This window comes from Cervus canadensis, chromosome 23, assembly GCF_019320065.1.
Source record: "Cervus canadensis isolate Bull #8, Minnesota chromosome 23, ASM1932006v1, whole genome shotgun sequence".
In the NCBI taxonomy this organism is placed as follows: domain Eukaryota; kingdom Metazoa; phylum Chordata; class Mammalia; order Artiodactyla; family Cervidae; genus Cervus; species Cervus canadensis.
In genome coordinates this window covers 11,357,006-11,379,724 of record NC_057408.1, presented here as the reverse complement: position 1 = coordinate 11,379,724, position 22,719 = coordinate 11,357,006, and the positions used below count along the sequence as shown (strand labels likewise).

At 43.2% G+C, this 22,719-nt stretch overlaps 2 protein-coding genes across 2 annotated transcripts in view; both read right to left on the bottom strand.

Moving 5' to 3' along the window:
• WDR7 (WD repeat domain 7) overlaps positions 1-5,088 on the bottom strand; it is a 327,399-nt gene extending 322,311 nt beyond the window's left edge. The window contains exon 1 of the mRNA XM_043443687.1: positions 4,852-5,088. The gene's annotated coding sequence lies outside the window, so the exon portion shown is untranslated. The remainder of the gene's footprint in view (positions 1-4,851) is intronic.
• A 5,061-nt stretch (positions 5,089-10,149) lies between these two features.
• On the bottom strand, positions 10,150-10,998 carry LOC122425782 (FUN14 domain-containing protein 1). The gene has a single exon (XM_043444403.1). The coding sequence runs from the start codon at positions 10,978-10,980 to the stop codon at positions 10,513-10,515; it is 468 nt and encodes a 155-aa protein (XP_043300338.1). The 5' UTR covers positions 10,981-10,998; the 3' UTR covers positions 10,150-10,512.
• Between the last annotated feature and the right edge of the window lie 11,721 nt (positions 10,999-22,719).

The window sequence follows — 22,719 nt, the reverse complement described above, 5'->3', positions numbered from 1 at the left end:
ACAAGGCATTGTACCAATGTCAATTTATTGGTTTTACTATTTTACTATAGTTGTATAAAATATAACCATGGAAGGAAACTGGGTGAACTTACATGAAATGTAACCAGTGGGGGGAATCAGACCTCTCGGTAGCACTTCTGCAACTTCCTTAATCTATAACTATTTCAACATAAACCTAAAACAAAATAAATGGAAAGACTTACTTATGTAGGAAAAAAATAATCATACAAAGCCATAGTACTAAAACAGCATGATATTAGAACAAAAGCAAAGAAATGAGCCAAAGGAACAGACTACAGTGTTTGGAGTTTATATGAGAGGTTAATACACAGCGAGTGTAGCACCATTTATCTGTGGGGAAAGGAGAGACTGACACTAGGAAATCTGACACACTATATGGAAAATAAACTGGATCTCTATCTTGTGACATGTAAAAAAACACTCTGGATGGATTCGAGACCTATAAATTTAAAGGAAAACTATAAAGTTAGCAGTACATAAAATAGGAGAATAACTTTGTGACACAGAGTTGTAGAAAGATTTCTTTAATAAAAAACACAAAGCATAGGCAAAAAAAGTTTTAATTTTATTATGTCAAATTGAAAATTTCTGTTCAATGAAGGACATCATAAAATCAAGTTGGAGACAAATGACAGAATAGGAACAGATATAAAACTTAAAGGACTAGTATTGAGGAAACAGGCTCCCCGGGTGACTCAGTGGTAAAGAATCCACCTGCCAATGCAGGAGACACAGGTTCGATCCCTGGTCTGGGAAGATCCCCTGGAGAAGGAAATGGCAACCCACTCCAGTATCCCTGTCTGGGAAACCCCATGGACAGAGGAGTTTGCCGGGCATGTCGCAAAAGAGCAGGACACAATTTAGCAACTAAAACAACGAGCAACAATCTAGGAAATACAAGGAGCTTCTGAAGATCAACAAGGAAAAGTGTGAAACTTCAGAATAAAAACGGGTAAAGCATATGCAAAATAGCTAGCCAACGGGATCTGCTGTATGCCTCAGGGAACCCAAACAGGGACTCTGAAACAACCCAGAGGGGTAGGGTGGGGAGGGAGATGGGAGGGAGGGTCAAGAGGGAGGGCACATAGGTATACCTGTGGCTGACTCATGTTGATGTTTCGCAGAAACCAACAAAATTCCGTAAAGCAATTATTCTCCAATTAAAAAAAAATAAAATTTTTTAAATGGGTAAAGGAATGAACAATTTTACGAAAGAAAAAAAAACCCCAAAAGATAAAATGCTCATAAACAGAGACTCAAACTCATGAGTAATAGTGAAAAGTATTCAAAATGAGATTCACTTTGTACCCAGAGGTCTGGAGGAAAGCAGGGGGCCGGATACACTGAGCATCAGTGGGCATACAAGGATACAGAAACTCTCCTGAACTGCCTACAGGAAGACAGACCACTGCAGCTCATTCTGGGAACACAATCTGGCAAACCTTCAATAAAACACACAAACACCCTATGATCCAGACATCGTGTTGCTAGAGGGATATCTCAAAGAAAGCACCACAGAGGTCTAAAAGATACATGTATCACAGCATTGCCTGAAGTGGTAGGAAAATGAAAGTTAGATGGGCGTCCACAAAGAGGAGAGTCTGCTTATTAACTGTAGGAGATGCAAATTCTGAAATACTGCGCAGCAACTAGAAGCAATAGATGGCAACACAAATAGATCCTTAAATAGGAGATAGTGGGGCTACCTGGAGGCTCAATGGTAGAAGAATCCAACTGCCAATGCAGGAGACACCAGTTCCATCTCCAATTCAGGAAGATCCCATATGCTGCGGAGCAACTAAATCCCTGCAACGCAACTACTGAGCTTGTGCTCTAGATCCCACATGCTGCAACTACTGAAACCCACGAGCCCCGGACCCACGCTCTGCAGCTACAGAAGCCACCGCAGTGAGAGGCCCAAGCACTGAAACTAGAGTACCCGCCCCCCGCTCCCCGCAACCAAAGAAAAGTCGGGGACTTCCCTGGTTGTTCAGCAGTTAAGCCTCCGCGCTTCCAATGCAGGTGGCCTGGGTTCCACTCCTGGTCAGGGAACTAGATCCAACACACGGAAACTAAAAGATCTCATTTCCGGCAAGGAAGATCCCACATGCCACAACTAAGACTCCAGCACAACCAAATAAACAAATATTTTTTTAAAAAAAGAATAGCCCACACACAGAAACCAAGGCCTAGGACAGCCAAAAATAAATGAAGAAATAATATTAAAAATAGTAGCGAGCAGGAAGAGAAAAAAATTTAATGAGATCATGTACAATATCATCTCTATACATTTAAAATGTGGGGGCTCAAAACAACATACATCGAGGAACACACACCAACAGAAGGATACGTATCATACATGCTGCAATGGTTGCCTATGGGTTGGTGGGCAAGGGAAGGGAGTGGAAATTGGAAATAAAAGACAAAGAATAGGGGGAAAAAAAAAAAACAGGAGATATGTAGAACATCCCAGTGATGCTCGCTGAATTGAAAAAGATTAACACAACCCTCTGCATTTGAGATCCAAAACGAACCTCAGGACTGACGGAGCATAGAGGACACCGGAAAGGCTAACCGTCATCCCACCTTCCGATGACAAAGGCTCAACACCAGCTCACTACTTGGAGAGTCTGCCAGGCTAGTCTGTTACACAGATAAACCAACCACCTCACCTCCTCTGTTTCAAAACAGAACTTCTATCCAAACAAAAGGAAATCATAAGATCACACTCAGCCCTTGAGCCAGTCTGCGTTCCTACATCTTGCCTCAGAATGTCTGGAGGTAGCGGCGACCTCAGATGTTTAATAACTCACTGAGAACCACCATAATCAGTGATCTGAGACCTACAGAATTCACTCTCAGCTGATCTGCCTGCGGGGTGAGTACCCAGGCTGGCCACTAGGGCAGAAGCAGCTGTGATAGCCACTAGAAGGGGTGTGATCCTCTCCCCACTCGACTGAAGAGACTGTGGGGAATGTTAGAGAGCTGCCAGGCAGTTAATATTCTTGTGTTGGAATATGAATCTTGGTCCCAGGATCTGTGCCTTTTCTCACTTTGCTATACTGTCTAAAATGGCTCTGAACTAGAATTCAAGTATAAATAAAGGATGGTATTCCCTTCTATTAAAAAGGAAAAGGGTGAGGTGGGGAGGGCTTTCCTAGTTGTGTAGTGGTTAAGAATCCGCTTTGCAATGCAGAGGACATGGGTTCCATCCCTGGTTCGGGAAGATTCCACATGCATCCGAGCAACTAGGCCCATGTGCCACAACTACTGATACCGCGAGGGGCAACTTCTGAAGCCCGCGTGTCCTGGAGCATGTGCTCCGCAGCAGGAGACGCTACTGCGGTGAGAAGCCTGCGCGCTGCAACCAGAGAATAAGCCCCATGCGCTGCAACCAGAGAATAAGCCCCATGCGCTGTAACCAGAGAATAAGCCCCATGCGCTGCAACTAGAGAGAGCTTGCACCGTAAGGAAGACCCAGCACAACCAAAAATAAGTTACATAAATAAAATTAAAGAAAAAATGCATGTGTGGAATCTAAAATATGACACAAATGAACTTATCTTTGCAACAGACTCACAGATGGAGAGAACAGGCTTGTGATTTTGCCAAGGGGGAGGGTGGGTGGAGGAGGCAAGGACTGGGAGTTTGAGATTAGCAAATGCAGACTATTAGATATTTGTATTACTGAATCACCTTGCCATACACCAGGAACTAACACAACACTGTAAATCAACTATATGTCAATAAAATATTTTTTAAAAAAGGAAAATTAACCAGGCATTTAATATGTGTTTATACTGTTCTGTTTGCCCAATTAGAAATAACCAACATGTTATTTTGAATGAAATCAAGGTAACCTTTGATTCTTTGTAATACCAAAGGCATTTCAACACTTTATTTTCACTTTTAAGCTGTCCTCCACCTCCACACTGTCACAAATTGCTTATAAAGAAACGAGTGTATGTATTTCAAAACTCAATTTCTCTCATATAACAGGCGATCCTGACATCCTGCCTGTAAAGCCCTAAATAATAAACATCTCAAAGAGTCACAGCTTGACTTTTTTGGCTCATGTCAAATGCTACTGTGAAATACTACTGTAAAAGCAAACTGTAGCTCTCTCTTTCACTGAACCCTAAAATCAGATGCATCAACTCAAACGCTTCCTGTGATGCAGCTGCCATAATTTCAAATTCTAGGACCTGAGAAACTGACATAGCAAGTGAATCAAAGCACAAAACGGCAGCTTTTGAATACAAGGCGGGGGGTATGGCTAACTGCCAGCATAGAGCTTCAGAAAGCTGGGACCCACTAAGTAAGTGGGCTCCGGGGGCAGGTATCCTTTTAGATCAAGTTCTAGCGCAGGGAGACGAGAGCGGGCAGGTGTGCTAACAGACGTCTCAGCACCCTGGGCAAGGGCAAACCAAACAGCATAGGGAAGGGCTGTGGGTACCCCCAGAGCAAGCACAACATTTCCCAAAAGCGCTGTCAAGAACCACCCACCCGTCAACGTCAAGCATATCGCTCCGTTTTGATTGTCACTTGGGGGGCAAGGTGGTTCCATCCCAAGACCAGAGCCAGCGGTAGGAGCGCTGTCACTCACTAGGCCGGGGGGCCCCGAAGACCCCGGGCAGGACCCACGCTCCGGGCACCGGCGCCGAGCTGCGGGCCCGGACCGGATCAAAGCTTCCAGCGGCGGCGCTCGGACGGCGGGCACCGCCGCCAGAGGGAGCGGGGCGGGGACCCCCGAGGCCCGGCCCCTGAGCCCCACGGCGGGGGCGCAGCCGCGCTGGGACCTCCTCCGGGAAAGCCCGAGAGCCCCCTCACCTGTCACAGCTTCATCGTGTGCCTGGCTATATCCCGTCCCTCCGGCCAACAGGACCAGGCGAGGATGTATCCGGGAGGGACGCCGGGTGGGCAAACCCGGGCGCGGAAACTTCGGGCTGGAACCCCAGCCCAGCCTCCGCCTCGCTAGCGCGGCTACGAGGCGCCCGTTGCCGCCTGCACCGCCGCCGCCGCCGCTGCAGCAAATCAGCTGACACCCGCCAACTGCCGTGACGTCCCCTGCAACTGTCGCAAAAAAATGAGGGGGCAGGAAAGGCTCGTCTCCACACACGCCCGGCCTAAGCCGGCACCAGAGAGGCGGGCTGCGTTACCATGGAGACCATCCGGAGGCCGCCATGTCGGCTGAGGGCAGGGAGTGCGCGGCCGACATTTTGGTTACGGGAAAGCCTCTCTAGGCGCTCTTCTCGCCTCGGATTCCCCCCCCACACGCACCGCCAGCCTGAAAGGACCAAGATGGAAGGATGGAAGAGATGGCAAGTCTAGGTGTTTGCGCCCAGTGACCGGGATGCTGCGGGTTTACTCTTTTGCCCGCCCCCCTCACCCCCGCGAGGCTCGGTCCAGACTCCTGGAACGTGTTAGCTCTGGAGCTTGGTTACTGTTACCTCTGACCCCGATCTTGGCTGCTGGCCCCTTGACGCAGAGGGCCAGAGGAGGAACCCGGCTGCTTGACTAGGGGAAGTCTGGCCTTGTGCAACGACGTTCCTGCCCAGGAGAGGGAAGGCATGGACACCCGTGTGGGCGGCAGACAGTGTGGGACGCAAGTGCTGCTTCCGGAAGGCCGTGGATGCGGATCCTGGCTCCTCTATTGCGCACTGTGACATTGTCCGTGTCACCTGGGAAGTCTTGCCTTTTCCCTCTTTATTCTCCTCAGCGTTCCCACATACGAAGTAGGCATAACGGTCCCATGGAAGTCTGGGTGGTTAAACGAGTTCAGTAGATGTTCGTTACATACCGTGCTCCCTTATTTTCATCTCAAATATTTGTTGAATGAATGAATGGGTAGCCAGGGAGGGAAAAAAAAAAACCGGTGCCATGCTTGTGACCAACAGTCAGTTGTGTTAAAAAGATTCACAGTATATCCATTCCCTAGCTTTGTTTATCCTTTGTAATCTCGCTAATGGGTTTGTAAGGACAAGGAAGAATTCTGTTGCAGCCTCTAAAGCTAACCTGGGGAGATTGTTAAAACGAAGTTTTTGATTTTGTAGGTCTGGAGATTCTCCCCTTCTAACAGGCTCCCAGGTAATACCTATTCCTGCTGATCTTCGGATCACACCTGGATTAGCGGAGCCCTACTGGATGGACCCTGAAGCGCTGGTGAGGGAATCAGAGCAGAGAAACAACAACTTCAGACTGTATCGTTTCTGTGTGAATTCCACTCTACCCCCCTACAAAAGAGCTAAGTGTTGGTTTGGTCAAAAGGCTTCCTGTCAACGATTTACTATTCCTGGATGCAGGGTGTAAAAGCTATAAGAGAAGTTTTATCCACGGAGCTTACTGAGTACCGAATGAAATGAGAGCCCAGGAAATAGCCTCTCAGCACCTCTGAGGGAAGAGCCTCTGAGAGGTGGTGAGGAGCTTGTATATAAAAACTAAATTTGGGGGCATTCCCTGGAAGTCCAGTGATTAGGACTTGGCACCTTCACTGTTGGGGTCCAGGTTCTACCCCTCATCAGGGAACTGAGTTCCCACAAGTCTAAGATCCCACAAGCCGTGCCACACAGAAAGCGGCAGAGGGGTTGTGGAAAAAGAAACTTCACTGGGAAATACACAGGCCAAACGTACATCTTGGCTAAAGATTACTGCTAATCACACACACACACACACACAACACACACCCCTCAAGTTAATGATATTAGTGCTTTTCTCTGTGCTTTCTTAGTGCCGGGCGTGCTTCGTCGCTCAGTCGTGTCTGACAGTTTGTGTCCACATGGACTGTGTAGCCCGCCAGGCTCCTCGTCCATGGGATTCTCCAGGCAAGAATACTGGAGTGGGTTGTCATGCCCTCCTCCAGGGGATCTTGCTGACCCAGGGATCGAACTCCGGTCTCCCGCATTGCAGGCGGATTCTTTACCATCTGAGCCACAACGAGAGCCCTTTCTCTGTGTGGGAAGATGCAAAAATTATCTCGCACTGGGTCACTGAAATTCTTCCTTGACTATGCATATTTATTATTTAGGAGCCAGAACACATATATCCAAAACACAGAATGCTCCCTCCTATTTTTCTCCACCCTGAATTCCCCTCAGGGTAGTGGGTTGCAACTTAACCCTTAGTATAATTGGGTGATGAGCAAGTCTCTTCTTTCTGTTTACATCTTCCTTTCCTCCTTTGGGTCATAGATTTGACCATTTGAGGAGGCATTTTATGATCAGTTTGTCCCATAGTGCTAGGAATGCTCATTCCTGGGTCAGGCAAGGATTTTGTTGAAAGGCCTTTCAAATGCTATATCTGGTTTGTTGTTGTTTAGTCGCTAAGCGACCCTATGGACTGCAGTCTGCGCTGCCCCTCTGTCCATGGGATTCCCCAGGCAAGAATTAGGGAGAGGGTTTCCATTTCTTTCTCCAAGGGATCTTACCGACCCCAGGATTGAACCCAGGTCTCTTGCATTGCAGGTGGATTCTTTACCACTGGGCCATCTGGGAAGCCCTATATCTGAATTAGGTCCTGTTAATAACCTAAACTTCTCTGGATTATGTGTTTTACTAGTCTATTATGATTCAGGAATTATTTGTCTCCTGTTGCTTTTTCCTATATCTAGAGTTGTACTATTATAAGTAATTTTGTATAGAGCTATATATGTGATCAATTGCTTCAAGACATTAGTTTTGTTATACGTCAAGTAATGTAGAGAACAATAATCTTATAAAAGACAGGCATATTTAGCACTAATATGCTGTGCTAAGTCGCTTCACTCGTTTCCAACTCTGCGATGCTATGGGCTGTAGCCCACCAGGCTCCTCTGTCCATGGGATTCTCCAGGCAACAATACTGGAGTGGGTTGCCATGCTCTCCTCCAGGGTATCTTCCCAACCCAGAGATGGAACCTGCATCTCTTAGATCAAGGGGTGGACTCTTTACCACCAGCATCATCTGGAAATCCCATAAATAATATAGCTAGTAGTATTAATAAAGTCACAGTATAGCAGCAAGAGACATAAACCATAAACAGTCTGAAAACAACAAAGAGAAAAATTTACAACGCTGCTTAGCATAACTAGTTGTAACCAGGATCACAATAAGCCAACAAGTCCAGAGGGGAGCCTGCTGTAAAAGGCAGATTCTGGAGAGATTCTGTAGAGAGGAAAAAATAAATGTCTTATCTTCATCTCCAAAGGTACACTTTATCAACTTGCTTCTTGTTGTAGTTACTGTAAAAGGAAAGGTTTACTCTTCTCTGTAAAACAAATAGTAAAAGCCATTAATATTTAAGAGAAAAAAGTCATAAAGTTGTACATTTTATTTATCAGGTCATTCAGCCCCATGAAATTGATTCTTGTTGATTTAGATTGTTTTGTTAGTAGTTTTACGAGGCCATCAGGTTTTCCATTTGAGTTTTGGTATTTCCTACTCAGTTCAGTAGTATGATCTCGAAGTTACCAGAAACCGGGCTTTCCTGGTGGCTGGCTCCGTGGTAGAAAAATCCATCCGCCAGCGCAGGAGACATGGGTTCTCCCCCAGATCCAGTCCGTGCCGCGGAGCGTTAAGCCCGTGCGCCACGCTGCGGGGCCTGTGCTCTGGTGCCCGGGAGCTGCGGCTACTGCCGCCCACGTGCCCTGGAGCCTGTTCTTCACAAGAGAAGCCACTGCAGTGCGCAGCCCGGGCACCCCAGTGAAGAGTAGCCCCCGCTTGCTGCAGCCAGAGAAAAGCCGGTGCGGCAATGAACCTCAGCATAGCCAAAAATAAATTTAAAGTGAAAGCTATCAGGAGCCTATATTGGCAAAAGGTCCTTTTTATAAGATCTTTCTGAAGATCTTCAGTTTTATAAAAGCATCAGAGTAAACTAATAACTGTCTATATAAATGACGAAAGACTGAAAATGGGATGGTTAAAGATCTAATTACAACTGACAAGGAAATTTGGTTACGTCTGTGACACACAGTATATTAAGATAAGAGTTAGAATTATGATTGATAATATACTAGGGTATATCCAAATTTTAGTAATTTCATATAGTAATATATACCCACACATATAACCTAAGAAGGTTTATCATCGGTGACTGTTTCCCATGTTGTTTAACATACTACATAAGCCTCATTAGTTTAGTGCCTCTCTTTGAGATGTTTCAGACGCCCTCTGAAGCATCCCAAAGTTTGCTAGAGATCAAAAGAAATTCACTTAGGGGACTTCCTTGGTGGTCCAGTGGCTGGGGGCCTGAGTTCAGTCCCTGGTCGGGGAACTGGATTCCGCACGCCGCAACTAGGAGTTAGCGTGCTGCAACTGAAGATCCCGAGTGCCCACTGAAAAGTACATGCAACCTGAAAGTTGAGAGTTCAGTTTTATTCCGTGGAAATTTTTAGGACTAAAGTCCAGGAGGCAGCATCTCAAGTAACCCTGAGAGAACTGCTCTGAGGAGGTGAGGAGAGGACCAACTTACATAGAGGTTTTGCAACAACGGGCAGGTAGTCTGAACATCAAAATGTTATTGCTCTGTTGAGCCTATGTGCCGCAACCTCTGAAGCCCACAGAGGCTAGAGCCCAGCTCTGCAATGAGAAGCCCATGCTCCACAGCGAAGAGAGCCCCCACTCACCACGACTAGACAAAGCATGTGCAAAGCAACAAAGACCCAGCGCGGCCAAAAATAAAAATAAAAAGTAAATAATTTTTTTTAAAAAAGATTATTGTTAATTCAAGAAAACCAGATATCTCAAATTAAGCAATTTAGCGCTTTTCTGTGTATGGGAAGATGCAGAAGTCCAGGCTTACTGAAATCATTTCTTCCATTGCACCTCGGCTGTCTGGGGCCAGGATCCTGCGTTTTTCGCATTCTGAGCTTCCTTTCCTCAAGGCTTACCATAGGGAGCAGCTGTAGTCGATGGCTGCTAGATCACAGGTGCTCTTCTTGCTGAGTCCTCTGAGGGCTCACCAGCTCACAGTGGAGGGCTGCAGTCGCTGATGATGGTGACATCCTTGTTTACAGATGTGGCCGGAAAGATTCCATTTCTCGTGCGGCTGGGACCTGGTGCAGATGAAAGTGTATATTTTTTTAAAAATTTCATTTAGAACTTGATTGGGGAAACTTGTCAAAGATATCAGAAAGGTTGTTTTTTTTTTTTTTATTTAAATAAAATGAGAATAATATTTTACTGGGGAATACATCCAACAACTCATTTTCTCTCCATATCTACATCCAATAGTAGTGTTTTATAGGCAAATTTTAAACAAACACAAATTCTTAAAAAATAATGAAAGCCATGTTTTGCTCAGGGATGCTATTATACACATACCATACAGGTTATTTTATAGCAGATACTAGTCTGCTAAATTTCAGATGGCAAAATGCTAAGCAGTGAGTTGGGTATTGTCCAGCTAGTTGTTTCTTGTCATCCTGGAGAATCTGTCAATGTATAATGATGAGACCATCTTGTCACCACCATTTCTCTTCTCAGAGGTGACTTCATTGTGATAGAACATCCATTTTCTTAAGATGCAAGGCCTAGCAAAAAGCCTCCCACAAATCCACTGGATATCACAATGTTCTGTTTGACGAACTCTGTTGCTTCTTCTATTATGTTATTGATTTCAGGTGCTGCCTTATTTGCTCGTTTCTTAATCTGTCTTTTTGCTTTGTTTACATCTTTTTCCACTCTCTTCCAGTCGATCTGCACATAGCCACTGTGACTGGCAATCTGAAGGAGAAGAAAGCCACCACCTACTGCAGTTGCTGCAAGTTTTCCAACTTTCTGGAACAAAAATCCCGCACACCAGCCACTCACTCCACCCATTACAATCTGGGTGGCTACCGAGTATTTTTCTACCATAGGTCCGGAACTGTGGCCAAACACTCGATTCCACCAGTGGTGTCTTCTGGCATACTCAGTTAAATCCAACACTTCGTAAGAATCATCATCACTTTCATATTCTTGGGGAGGGGGGTTCCGGGTCGCCATGATACCGCCGGCGGCCTGTACTCCAGAAAGGTTTTAAAACACTTTGTCAAGTAGAATCATAGGTCACTGTGAAACACTTACTCAGTTAACCAAAGTGACAACAGAAGATTTTCAAGGCAAAATACAGAAAGTTACATGTATGTGTGTGTGTGCGCGCGCTCAGTTCTGTCTGGCTCTTTCGACCCAATGGACTGTAGCCCACCAGGCTCCTCTATCCATGGGACTCCCCAGGCAAGAATACTGGAGTGGGTTGCCATTTCCTTTTCCAGGGTATTGTCCCAACCAAGGGATCAAACCAATGTCTCCTGCATTGGCAGGCAGATTCTTTATCACTGAGTCACCAGGGAAACCCTTACAGAAAGTTAACAGACCACTTAAAAGGAAAGAAAATTTTTTCTGTTATCAAAAAGCAGATCAATATGTCAAAAAAATTTCCTCTTAACAAAGAAAGAAAATAAATTTCTAGTTTTGCACCACCTTATCTTTAATATTAAAATTTATTTACATAATTAAATTTATTCTACTCTTAGACAATCCTGACCCCACATAGAATTCCTTTATAAAGATTCCTTTTTTCTCACAAATTGTTTATATTCTTATTTGTCTGTCCCTTTCCTCCCCATTTAGAAATAATCAGATTTAAGACAAAAATCACTTTCTTTTCTTTTAACAAAATGCATTTCCATTCTTTATATTTTTCCTTGCCTCTGAAAATGTTTTCCTTCTTTAATTGATTACACATAATAGAGTTCTTAACCTTTAAAAACCTTCCTTTGTAGTGAAAATTAAGTAAGCAATTATGAATTCTTTTCACATTAGCACTCTACAAATAGGCCAACTTTCAAATACTATTTGTGATTTCTAAAAAATTTTTATAGAAAATTTATCCATGCATCCCCATAATAGTCCTGAATATCTATAGTTTCTCTGTAAAAGGAAGCCTCTGTTCAGTAATTAATGTTTCAATATCTTTTTTACTTGGCAATCATCTATATATTTAATACATTTCTATCATTTAACTTAACTTAGCAAAACTTTGAAGTTTCAAGTTGTTTAGTTACCATTTTTAAGTAGACATAGAGTTGACTGAAGAAAAAAGCAATCTAAAAGTTTCAAGTTAAATTTTATTTGGGGACCTCATTGAAGACTATAACCCAGGGGAAAACCTCTCCAATAACTGAGAAACTGCTCCAAAGAAGGCAGGGAGGAGCCAGGATATAAGAGTTTTTTGCTTGGGGGAAAAAAAAGGGGGTAGTCAAACATCCCAAAATGAATGCTAATCACACAAAGAGGCACCTGCAGTTAATGGTTCTAGTGCTTTTCCATCTATGGGAAGATGCAAGAAACTGGGCTCGTTGAAATTATTCCTTAGATACGCATCTTAACTGCCGAGGGCCAGTATCCAGAGCAAATAATGCTTCTTGCTTTTCTGTACCCTGAATCCCCCTCAAGGGGCACCATTTGGGCTGCCCCCAGCCCAAATGTGAGGGGGCTACAGGGGCTGATGACTTGACCCTTGTTTACTGCAGTGGCAGGCGACACTCTTTGTTTACTGCAAGGGCAGGCAACATTCTTTACTTACTGCAGTGGCAGGCAACATTCCCTGTACACACCACCATAAAACAGAATTACTTTTAAAGAGTTCCCCTAAAAGCTCTTACCCCATTTATATTTATTTACCTGTTCCCAACAATTATGTTTAGATTATACATGAAATCCTTCATGAAACATTAGACCACGTTAGCCATCATCCCAAGCTATTCTTCTTGCTAATAAATTTCATAACAGATAATATTTGATAACTTTTTAGTAAACCTAGGTTCAATAAAAGTAAGATATGTCTGTTTTAATTAAACCAATGAACTTAAACTTTAATACTGTATATGAATTTAATATTGAATATCTCCCAGATCACATAAACTTGAAATTCATTTGGGTTAGTTACTGTAACATTTATAAATATTTAATTTATGAGGACTTACTTTTAAGTGGATTAAGTAGAACTATTTAACAAATTGATTTTGATAATACCACCTGGAGGTAGAGACATATCTATAATGTACACACAGATAAACAGATACAACCAGAGGTCTCACAGCTTCATTTTAAAACTCAATCAGGAAACATGTATTACAATATAAATCTTACTAGTTTATAATAGGGAGAAGGCAATGGCACCCCACTCCAGTACTCTTGCCTGGAAAATCCCATGGACGGAGGAGTCTGGTAGGCTGCAGTCCATGGGGTCACTAAGAGTCAGACACAACTGATCAACTTCACTTTCACTTTTCACTCTCATGCATTGGAGAAGGAGATGGCAACCCACTCCAGTGTTCTTGCCTGGAGAATCCCAGGGACGGGGGAGCCTGGTGGGCTGCCGTCTATGGGGTCGCACAGGGTCGGACACGACTGAAGCAACTTTGCAGCAGCAGCAGTTTGTAACAAAAAGTGGAATAAGTTAAGTTTATCCACTCAAACGACTAAGGCTTTTTACTATTTGCAGAAAAGACTTTTGAGATTTGTATTCACAAGAGTCAGACAAGACAGTGACTGAACAATTCATCTTTGAGAGAATCTGAAGGAGGCTGTGAATCAGACTGTGGGTGAGGGAGCCTTTCTAGCAGTTTGAATTGAAAAAGGTCTCTTCTCCCTCCCCTTTAAAAATACATTCTTTTTTTAAAAAATGTTTAAATTCATTCCTGGCGGTGCCGGTCTTCGTTGCTACCCCGGCTTTTCCCTAGTGGCGGCGAGCGGGGGCTGCTCACTGCAGTGGCTCCTCTTGTCTCAGAGCGGGACTCCAGGCTCCATGGCTGTGGCTGCGCGGGCTCAGTTGCTCCACGGCACGTGGAACCTTCCTGGATCAGGGATTGAACCCGTGTCCCCGGCACTGGCAGGCAGGTTCTTAACCACTGACCACTAGGAAGTCCCAGACAAGCCAGTTTCTTTAATAAATGAGTGTCACCGGGGGCTGCTGTCCTGTGGGCGGACTTGCCTCTTACCACCCGCGCAAGTTGCTCGGTTGCCCGACAGAGCTGTAAAGCGGCCCGGAGCAATTCTGCCGCTTATCTTCAGAACTGAAAGCTCGCTTATGGTATGTTCACTTTTATTCCAACAAAGTCTATGAAAGCAACCCATTCAAGGAAAAGAACAGGACAGGTTTCCTACCTAATCACCCAGTCCAAACCTTGCCAGTATCTTTCAACTGAGTAAAGTCTTCCCAGCATCTTTCAACTTAGAATTCAAGGTACTTCCTTCCTGAATTACCTTAAGTTCAGGGAAACTCTATTAGTTCATAGTGTGGTGTCTATACACCACATAATAAAAATCAGGATCGATCATCCAAGACAGAAAATTCAAGACTAGGAGAAACTTACCGAATCATCTGGGCTCATTTAGGAGATGAACAGGGACAAGGGGCCTGGCTGGTAGCAAGTGTTTGGATCCTTGCAGAGTTTAGACAAAGGAGAGAAGTCAGCTGTGGGACCCTCTGTGGTCACCAAAACTGTTGACTGGAAGGAAAACAATGTAGAAGTGGTGAGTTGAGTTTTATTCATGGACCTTACTGGGAACTATAGTCCAGGAAACAGCATATAAGTAACTCTGAGGGGACTGCTGCAAAGAAGTAGGGATGCAGGGAAGGAGCCTATATGAATTTTTTGGCTTGGAAATACTTCAAGTTAAACATATATCTTGGTAAAAAGATTACTGCTAATCACACACACACACACACACACACACACACAGATAATCTCAAATAATTATTTTAGTGCTTTTCTATGCAAGAATCTGGCATCACTGAATTTCTTCCTTAAATATGCATTTAACTGCTTTGGGCTATATTCAAAACAAGAATATGTCATCCTATTCATCCTGAATTCCCCTCAGTGCACACTGTTTGTGGGCAGCTGCAGTGAGTTGCAACTTAACCCTTTTGAGAACCGGGTAATGAGGGAGACTCTGTTCGTTTTGTTTACAGTTCCTGTGGCAAACTTCTCCCTCTCCTCCTCCCATCTTAGACATGCTCTTCCCACAGACACGTTACAGACCCATCGGTGTCCTGACGGCACACCCCGCTCTCCTTCACTAGGCCATTTAGCACCCCTGAGGTCTCAGGTGCTGTTTCTGAGCTGCTGTTTCTGTTGATTTGTAGAGACCAGCTCTGCTTCTACCATAATGAGAAAAACTAAATCATAATGCTGACCTAGAAAGTCAATAGAACACTTGAAAATCAATAATTCTGAAATTGTCTTATACTGCAAACTGGACTTCTATGATTTTTTTCTACCTTTGACTAACGGCCCGGCAATCACATCGGAGAAGAGGGGAGAGCAGAAAAATGATGTTAAATAGAAGAAATTAATTCCTCGGCCAGCCAGGTTAAATACACTTACTCTCTGTTGTGATGATGAATACATTTAAGCCATTAAGTCCATAATCCCCTTTACACTCTGTAAGGACTTTTTGGAAATATAGGAAGGACAGAGTGTTACCAAAGGATAATGTTAGGCTGCATGAAAGCTTCTTTGGTCTGTAAAGAAAATCTGTAAGTTATCTTTCCTAGACAAAGTTGACCCTTTTATTCAACAAACATTAATTGTACACTTACTATGTTTCAAGGAAATTAATATTACTTGAAATATTAATATAAAGGTTAATTGGAACATTAATGAGAAACTTTCCAACTTTTAACATTCTGGCACCTCTCCAACCAGTTTACAAAATTTATTGCCAATGTCTGTATATGTGTGTAATCTCCTAAACCACAGGACTAAAATAAATTTTCAAATATTGAGTTCAGAAAAATTCACACTTTTATACACACACATACATATATTTTACACATATAATCTTCCTATAAATTAAGATTTTTGCCTTCAGCATTCTAATATTATATATGTGCTGAACTCAGTCCTATCTAACTCTTTGTGATCCCGTGGACTGTAACCCGCCAGGGTCCTTTGTCCATAGCATTTTCCAGGCAAGAATACTGGAGTGGGTTTCCATCTCCTCCTCCAGGGGATCTTCCCAACCCAGGGATCAAACCTGAGTCTCTTGCTTTGGCAGGTGAATTCTTTACCACTGAGCCAACTGGGAAACCCCCAATATTATACCCTAATCCTAACCATTTTCCACAGGACTGGAAAAGGTCAGTTTTCATTCCAATCACAAAGAAAGGTAATGCCAAAGAATGCTCAAACAATTGCACTCATCTCACACTACTAAAGCAGTGCTCAAAATTCTCCAAGCCAGGCTTCAACAATACGTGAACCATGAACTTCCAGATGTTCAAGCTGGTTTTAGAAAAGGCAGAGACCCAGAGATCAAATTGCCAACACCCACTGGATCATCGAAAAAGCAAGAGAGTTCCAGAAAAACATCTATTTCTGCTTTATTGACTATGCCAAAGCCCTTGACAGTGTGGATCACAACAAACTGTGGAAAATTCTGAAAAAGACCGGAATACCAGACCACTTGACCTGCCTCTTGAGAAATCTGTATGCAGGTCAGGAAGCAACAGTTAGAACTGGACATGGAACAACAGACTGGTTCCAAATAGGAAAAGGAGTACGTCAAGGCTGTATATTGTCACCCTGCTTATTTAACTTATATGCAGAGTACATCCTGAGAAATGCTGGGCTGGATGAAGCACAAGCTGGAATCAAGATTGCCGGGAGAAATATCAATAACCTCAGATATGCAGATGACACCACCCTTATGGCAGAAAGTGAAGAACTAAAGAGCCTCTTGATGAACGTGAAAAAGGAGAGTGAAAACGTTGGCTTAAAGCTCAACATTCAGAAAACTAAGATCATGGCATCTGGTCCCATCACTTCATGGCAGATAGATGGAGAAACAGTGGAAACAGTGGCTGACTTTATTTTTGGGGGCTCCAAAATCACTGCAGATGGTGACTGCAGCCATGAAATTAAAAGACCCTTGCTCCTTGGAAGAAAAGCTATGATCAACCTAGAGAGCATATTAAAAAGCAGAGACATTACCTTGCCAACAAAGGTCCGTCTAGTCAAGGCTATGGTTTTTCCAATAGTCATGTATGGATGTGAGAGTTGGACTATAAAGAAAGCTGAATGCCAAAGAATTGATGCTTTTAAAAAGTGGTGTTGGAGAAGACTCTTGAGAGTCCCTTGGACTGCAGGGAGATCCAGCCAGTCCATCCTAAAGGAGATCAGTCTTGGGTGTTCATTGGAAGGACTGATGCTGAAGCTTAAACTCCAATACTTTGGCCACCTGATGTGAAGAGCTGACTCATTTGAAAAGATCCTGATGCTGGGAAAGACTGAGGGCAGGAAGAGAAGGGGACGACAGAGGATGAGATGGTTGGATGGCATCACCCACTCAATGGACATGGGTTTGGGTAAACTCTGGGAGTTGGTGATGAACAAGGAGGCCTGGCGTGCTGCAGTCCATGGGGCTGCAGAGTTGGACACAACTGAGCAACTGAACTGAACTCAACTAAATCCTAACCATAACCCTGGAGGAATTATATAAAAATCTTGCTGCTGCTGCTGCTAAGTCGCTTCAGTCATGTCCCGACTCTGTGCGACCCCATAGATGGCAGCTCACCACGCTCCGCCGTCCCTGGGATTCCCCAGGCAATAACACTGGATTGGGTTGCCATTTCCTTCTCTAATGCATGAAAGTGAAAAGTGAAAGTGAAGTCACTTAGTCGTGTTTGACTCTTAGCAACCCCACAGACTGCAGCCTACCAGGCTTCCTCCGTCCATGGGATTTTCCAGGCAAGAGTACTGGTGTGGGTTGCCATTGCCTTCTCCATAAAAATCTTTAAAGACTTAAATAATAAAAATTTTTGCTGCAATATATATTTATTGAACCTTAACTGAAAAGCAAAGTGAAGAAGCAAGAATTTGGCAGATTTAATTTCTATAGAAGACGGCAGTCTCTGCTTCCCACCAAGACTCACAAACTAGAGAATTCCCTAAAAAGTGTTTGGGTGATGAGGAACTAAATTGAATGACACATGTCCATCAAGATATATGGCTGTAAAATAGTGGAATGTGAGAATTACACACCATATGGAGTAGTGGAGAAAGAGATGAATTACTTCTGGGTTGGGGTGATGCCAGATAATCACATTTGATTTTATGGAGATCTACAAAAATAGGCAGGATTTAGAGTAAGAAAAACTTGGAAAGGGAAACAACTTTGTTGCTGGTACTGAAATGTAAGACATGAATATATATATAATAAACAGGAAGTTTAATTCAGAGGACATAAAGTAGATATACATAACAGAAACTATGACATAAGGACTCAGTTATTTCTGCCCCACAAGGGGCTTCTTCAACAGGCAGTCTTTGTTGAGACTCTCTCTTTATTGAGAGACTCTCTCTTAGCTTCATATAGTCTTTATGAGAGTGGGGCTGGACCCAGCAATAGAAAAATAACTTGGGGAAAAGTCAAGTGAATTCAGATAACAGGAAGCCTTGACTGTCCTCAGAAGCTTTTTGGACTTTATCCTATTGTTTTTTCACCACACTGCAGGGCTTGTGGGATTTTAGTTCCTTGACCAAGGATCAAACCCAGACCTCCTGCCATGGAAGACTGGAGTCCTAACCATTGGACAACCAAGGAATTCCCTGGACTTTATTCTAAAGGCAACAAAAGCCACTGAATTTTTAAATATTTTTATGTATTTGCACTGGATCTTCACTGTGGCACAGGAGATCCTCAATCTTCCTTGCAGTACGCAGGATCTTTTAGTTGTGGCATGTGGGATCTAGTTCCCCGACCAAGGATTGAACCCATGCCCTCTGCATTGGGAGTACGGAGTCTTAACTGCTGGACCACCAGGGAAGTCGGTCATGGAAAATTTTTGGCCAATACACTATGGCATTTGTTTTTATTATTGTATTAAAAATTAAGGTAGATTTAGTGACTTACAATGACATGCATTTATTGCCTCACAGTTTCCATGGGAATGGAGTTTAGGCACAGATGAACTGGGTCCTCTGCTCATGATCTCACAGGACTCTTATTAAGGTGTCAGGCAGACTGCATTCTCATCTGAAGGCTTGACTAGGAAAGAATCTGATTCCAAGCCCACTCAGGCTCATTCATTTCCTTGTGGCTAGGGCTTCCCAGGTGGCACAGTGGTAAAGAATCCACCTGCCAATGCAGGAGACTCAGGAGATGTGGACTCGATCCCTGGGTCCAGAAGATCCCCAGGAGGAGGAAATGGAAACTACTCCAGTATTCTTGGCTAGAGAATTCCATGAACAGAGGAGCCTGGCGGGCTGTAGTCCATGGGATTGCAAAGTCAGACACAACTGAGCGACTGAGCACTCAGCACTCATATGGCTAAGAATCCCGTTCCTCAGGTCCTACAGACAGTTCCCTGCTGCCTAGACTGTCTCTCAACATGGCAGCCTACTTCTTCAAAGTCAGCAAAGAGCATCTCTCTACTGAACACAAGAAGGACGGAGTCATGTACCTGTAGATACACATGATATAGATAGTAACCTATCTATATCAGGGAAGTTACAGTCCATCACCTTTGCCATATTCTATTTGTTTAGAAGCAAGTCACAGGTCTCATCTGCACTCAGAGAGGATTATACAGAACATGAGTCATTGGGCGGCCACTGTAGGGTGTTTCAGCCACAAGTATTAAGGTAGCCGCAATACATCACGTGAATTAGATGGGAAAGAAAGACAATGAAACAAGGAAGTTGTCATTGTTGTTGAGGTTTTGACCAAAAATACATAGTTGTCACTGGAATTATACATGGAACCCATGGGGTGAGGGTCAGGAATTTCAACATGCTACATTTTAACTGCTTATAGGGATCAAAACAAAAAAACTCAAGTATCATTCTGTCTTTAGAATTTAGTAGCTATTCCTGGACTTCCTAAGTTCCAAGTTATCCAAAAAGCAAAAAGACTTGTTCCTCCAAATTAAAGATTTTCAGAAAATAGAGATAGATGGTCAAGCGCTGCCCAGCGGTCTAGCATTGTCCTCATTACTACTGTCATTTTCGAACTGTTTCATGTAGGCTGTTCTTTTCTTCCTCATCTAGTTGTAAATCTGTGGTTTGGTGTTCCCCACAGTGCCTAGCACTTTGCTAATTCTGTCCTTTCCTTAATGGACCCATTGCCCTAGAAGTCACGTCACGTTTGGGTCTTCACGTGGGCACCTGGAGAATGCACTCATCATCCTGTCGCAGCTTAGTGGGTTAAGCATTCTTTGCGTGGTTTTGTGTGATTGTAAAACCCTTTAAGAGTTTCCCTTTGCACTTTCTCACATGACATGAAAGTCAACTGGGGATACTTCTCTTTTTTTTCCCCCCCGCATCTCATGACTTCCACTGAATTTAGCCACTTCTTTCCAAGTAACTGGATGTCTTTTTCCAGAAACATCTCTATGTGCTCCCGACCCATGCCTTCTGAATTGGAAGGAGGGAAGGTGATGAGATTTGGGGGTGCTCAGGCTCCTCTCAAGTGAGGATTTGGGGGCCCCTCGTTGAAGTCATCAAGGGGAAACTCGGATCTGAGGGGGAAAGTAGTGAATGCCACGTGGAGCTCTGTCACCAGCTGCAGCCACGGGGGCTGAGGTTTGTCCTGCCAGCCTCCCTCTTCTGTCTCCTGTCAGGATTAGGGGACCATCAGAGCCCAGGAAGGGTTGCTCCTCAAACCTGTGTGATTAAGAGGATCTGTGTGCTACATGTAGTGCCAGATTCCCTTTCCAGGAAAATCCACTCCCCAGCCCCACGGAGAAGGGTTTGCTCACTGCTTGTGCTATTAGCTTCTCCAGGGTCTCTCAGCTTCCACCTGAGCTCACCTATTCTTGGGGCAGCTCATAGAGAATGCTTGAGCAAGCTGAAGTTGGTCAAGAGCACACTCTTCTTGGGGAGTCCCCTGATCAATGACTAGCAAGAAGGGATATCCCTCTGCTCGCCTTCCTGTCCCTCTTCCTGCTTCTACAATGTTTCTCTCCATTTGAATATTTTCTGATAAAAAAGTTGGAAAAAAGAAGTAAAGATTAAATAAAGTTTTGTGCTGTTTTAAATTTTCTTGGCTATGCACTACGAGGCATGTGGGATCTTAGTTCCCTGACCAGGGATCAAACCCTCTCATTGGAAGCACAAAGTTGTAACCACTGAAATCCCTAAATAAAGTTGCAATAGGGGAGAGAGAAGAAACAGACACGTCAAGCAATGCAAGGAATATACCTGATTTTGATACTAATTCAAATAAGTTATAAGCTAGGAGAAAAATCGGGAATTTTAACACCGAGTGGATATTTGATGACAGTAAGGAAGAATTGTTAACACTTCAGGTGTGACAATGGTGTTTTGGTTATAAGTTTTAAAGGAAGCCTTATCTTCTAGATGTGCAGGCTGAAATATTTACAGGTAAAATTATACGATGCCTAGCATTTGATCCTCCTACTTCCTTCTGATTCTAATATTCTGAATTTTGGTGAGAAATTGTTGTTTTTAACCTTAAATAGCCACTTCCTTATTGTATGAAAGCCACTAACGTACGTTTTGTTTTTATTGAATGCCTTCAGTGCTTGGTTCTCAGATGCACTCAGAGTATGCAGGTATTGCTACTCAAGAATGGACTAACTGAAGATGCATGTTTGGGTGTGTGTGTGTGTGTGTGTGTGTGTGTGTGTGTGTGTGTGTGTGTTCGAGGACATGCCAGAGAAAAGGCTTTGATTTTTTTTTTTGTTGTTTTGTTTTTATTTTTTCTTTGAGAAAAGGCTTTGAATACAGTGAAAAACCTTGATTTCTTCTCTATTTGTATATTCTAGCCAGACAATACCTACTACACTACCACAGAAAAAATAACTCTCTATATAAGTAACTAAGTGAAAACATAGTTATGTGTACTTCTGTTTAATTTTTCAGTTCCAAAGAGTTCATACCAACCCCCAGCATACTCTTCCTAAACATTAAAATGTGGGTTTTTTATTTCAGAGGCTGAGGTGATGGAAATATTTGTCTAAATATCTGGCTTTCTTAATAGCAACTCTAGATAGCTTAATGACCTCTGAACCTCAGATATAGGTTCCCCAGAAGAAAACACTACTTTGCGTTTCTGGGAAACACCCAAAACTGACTCAGAATTGTCAGCAAGTTTCTCCAGTATGTTCACGGAGGAGGAAATTTATGACAGTGGCAGATCAGTGAACGACATCCTGGGAAACTCTCTCCTCCAAGACAGTGCCTGATTTCCAACACGAAAGAATTCAGTGGGACAAGTTGTCTATCTGGTCAATAGGATTTGCTCTAAAAGGGGAGATCACACCCCTTAGATTGAAAAGATATTGCACCACCTAGGGACAACTATGGGAAATGTTTTCAGTTTTCAAATTAAATGGCTTCCAACTAGAAAGGGTTTAGAAATTATAAAGCAGGATTTCCTTTCTAGTTAATCATTGTGTTATATAAGTTACATAATTTGTCCTCAAAGTTTTAAAAATAAAGCAAAGTTTCTCACCTGAAATTATTTTTTAAAAAAGTTACCCAGTCAATAAGCTTTGTTTTGTTAAGTTCTCTACTGGTAAAAGCTAACAACGAACTATTAAGCAAGAGTTATTTGTATGCAGAATATTGAGGTATGTGTAATTTTGATAAGTTAATGAGGATGTTATATAGTTTATCTGATTCATCAATAATTTTGTATCCCTGGATTTCTGCTAATAAAAATTTAGTTATTTAACGAAGTATATTATATCTCAGAGGAATTTATGGG

Excerpts from the sequence above, each read along its gene's own strand:
- LOC122425782 (XM_043444403.1), bottom strand. The coding sequence starts at position 10,980 with ATGGCGACCCGGAACCCCCCTCCCCAAGAATATGAAAGTGATGATGAT.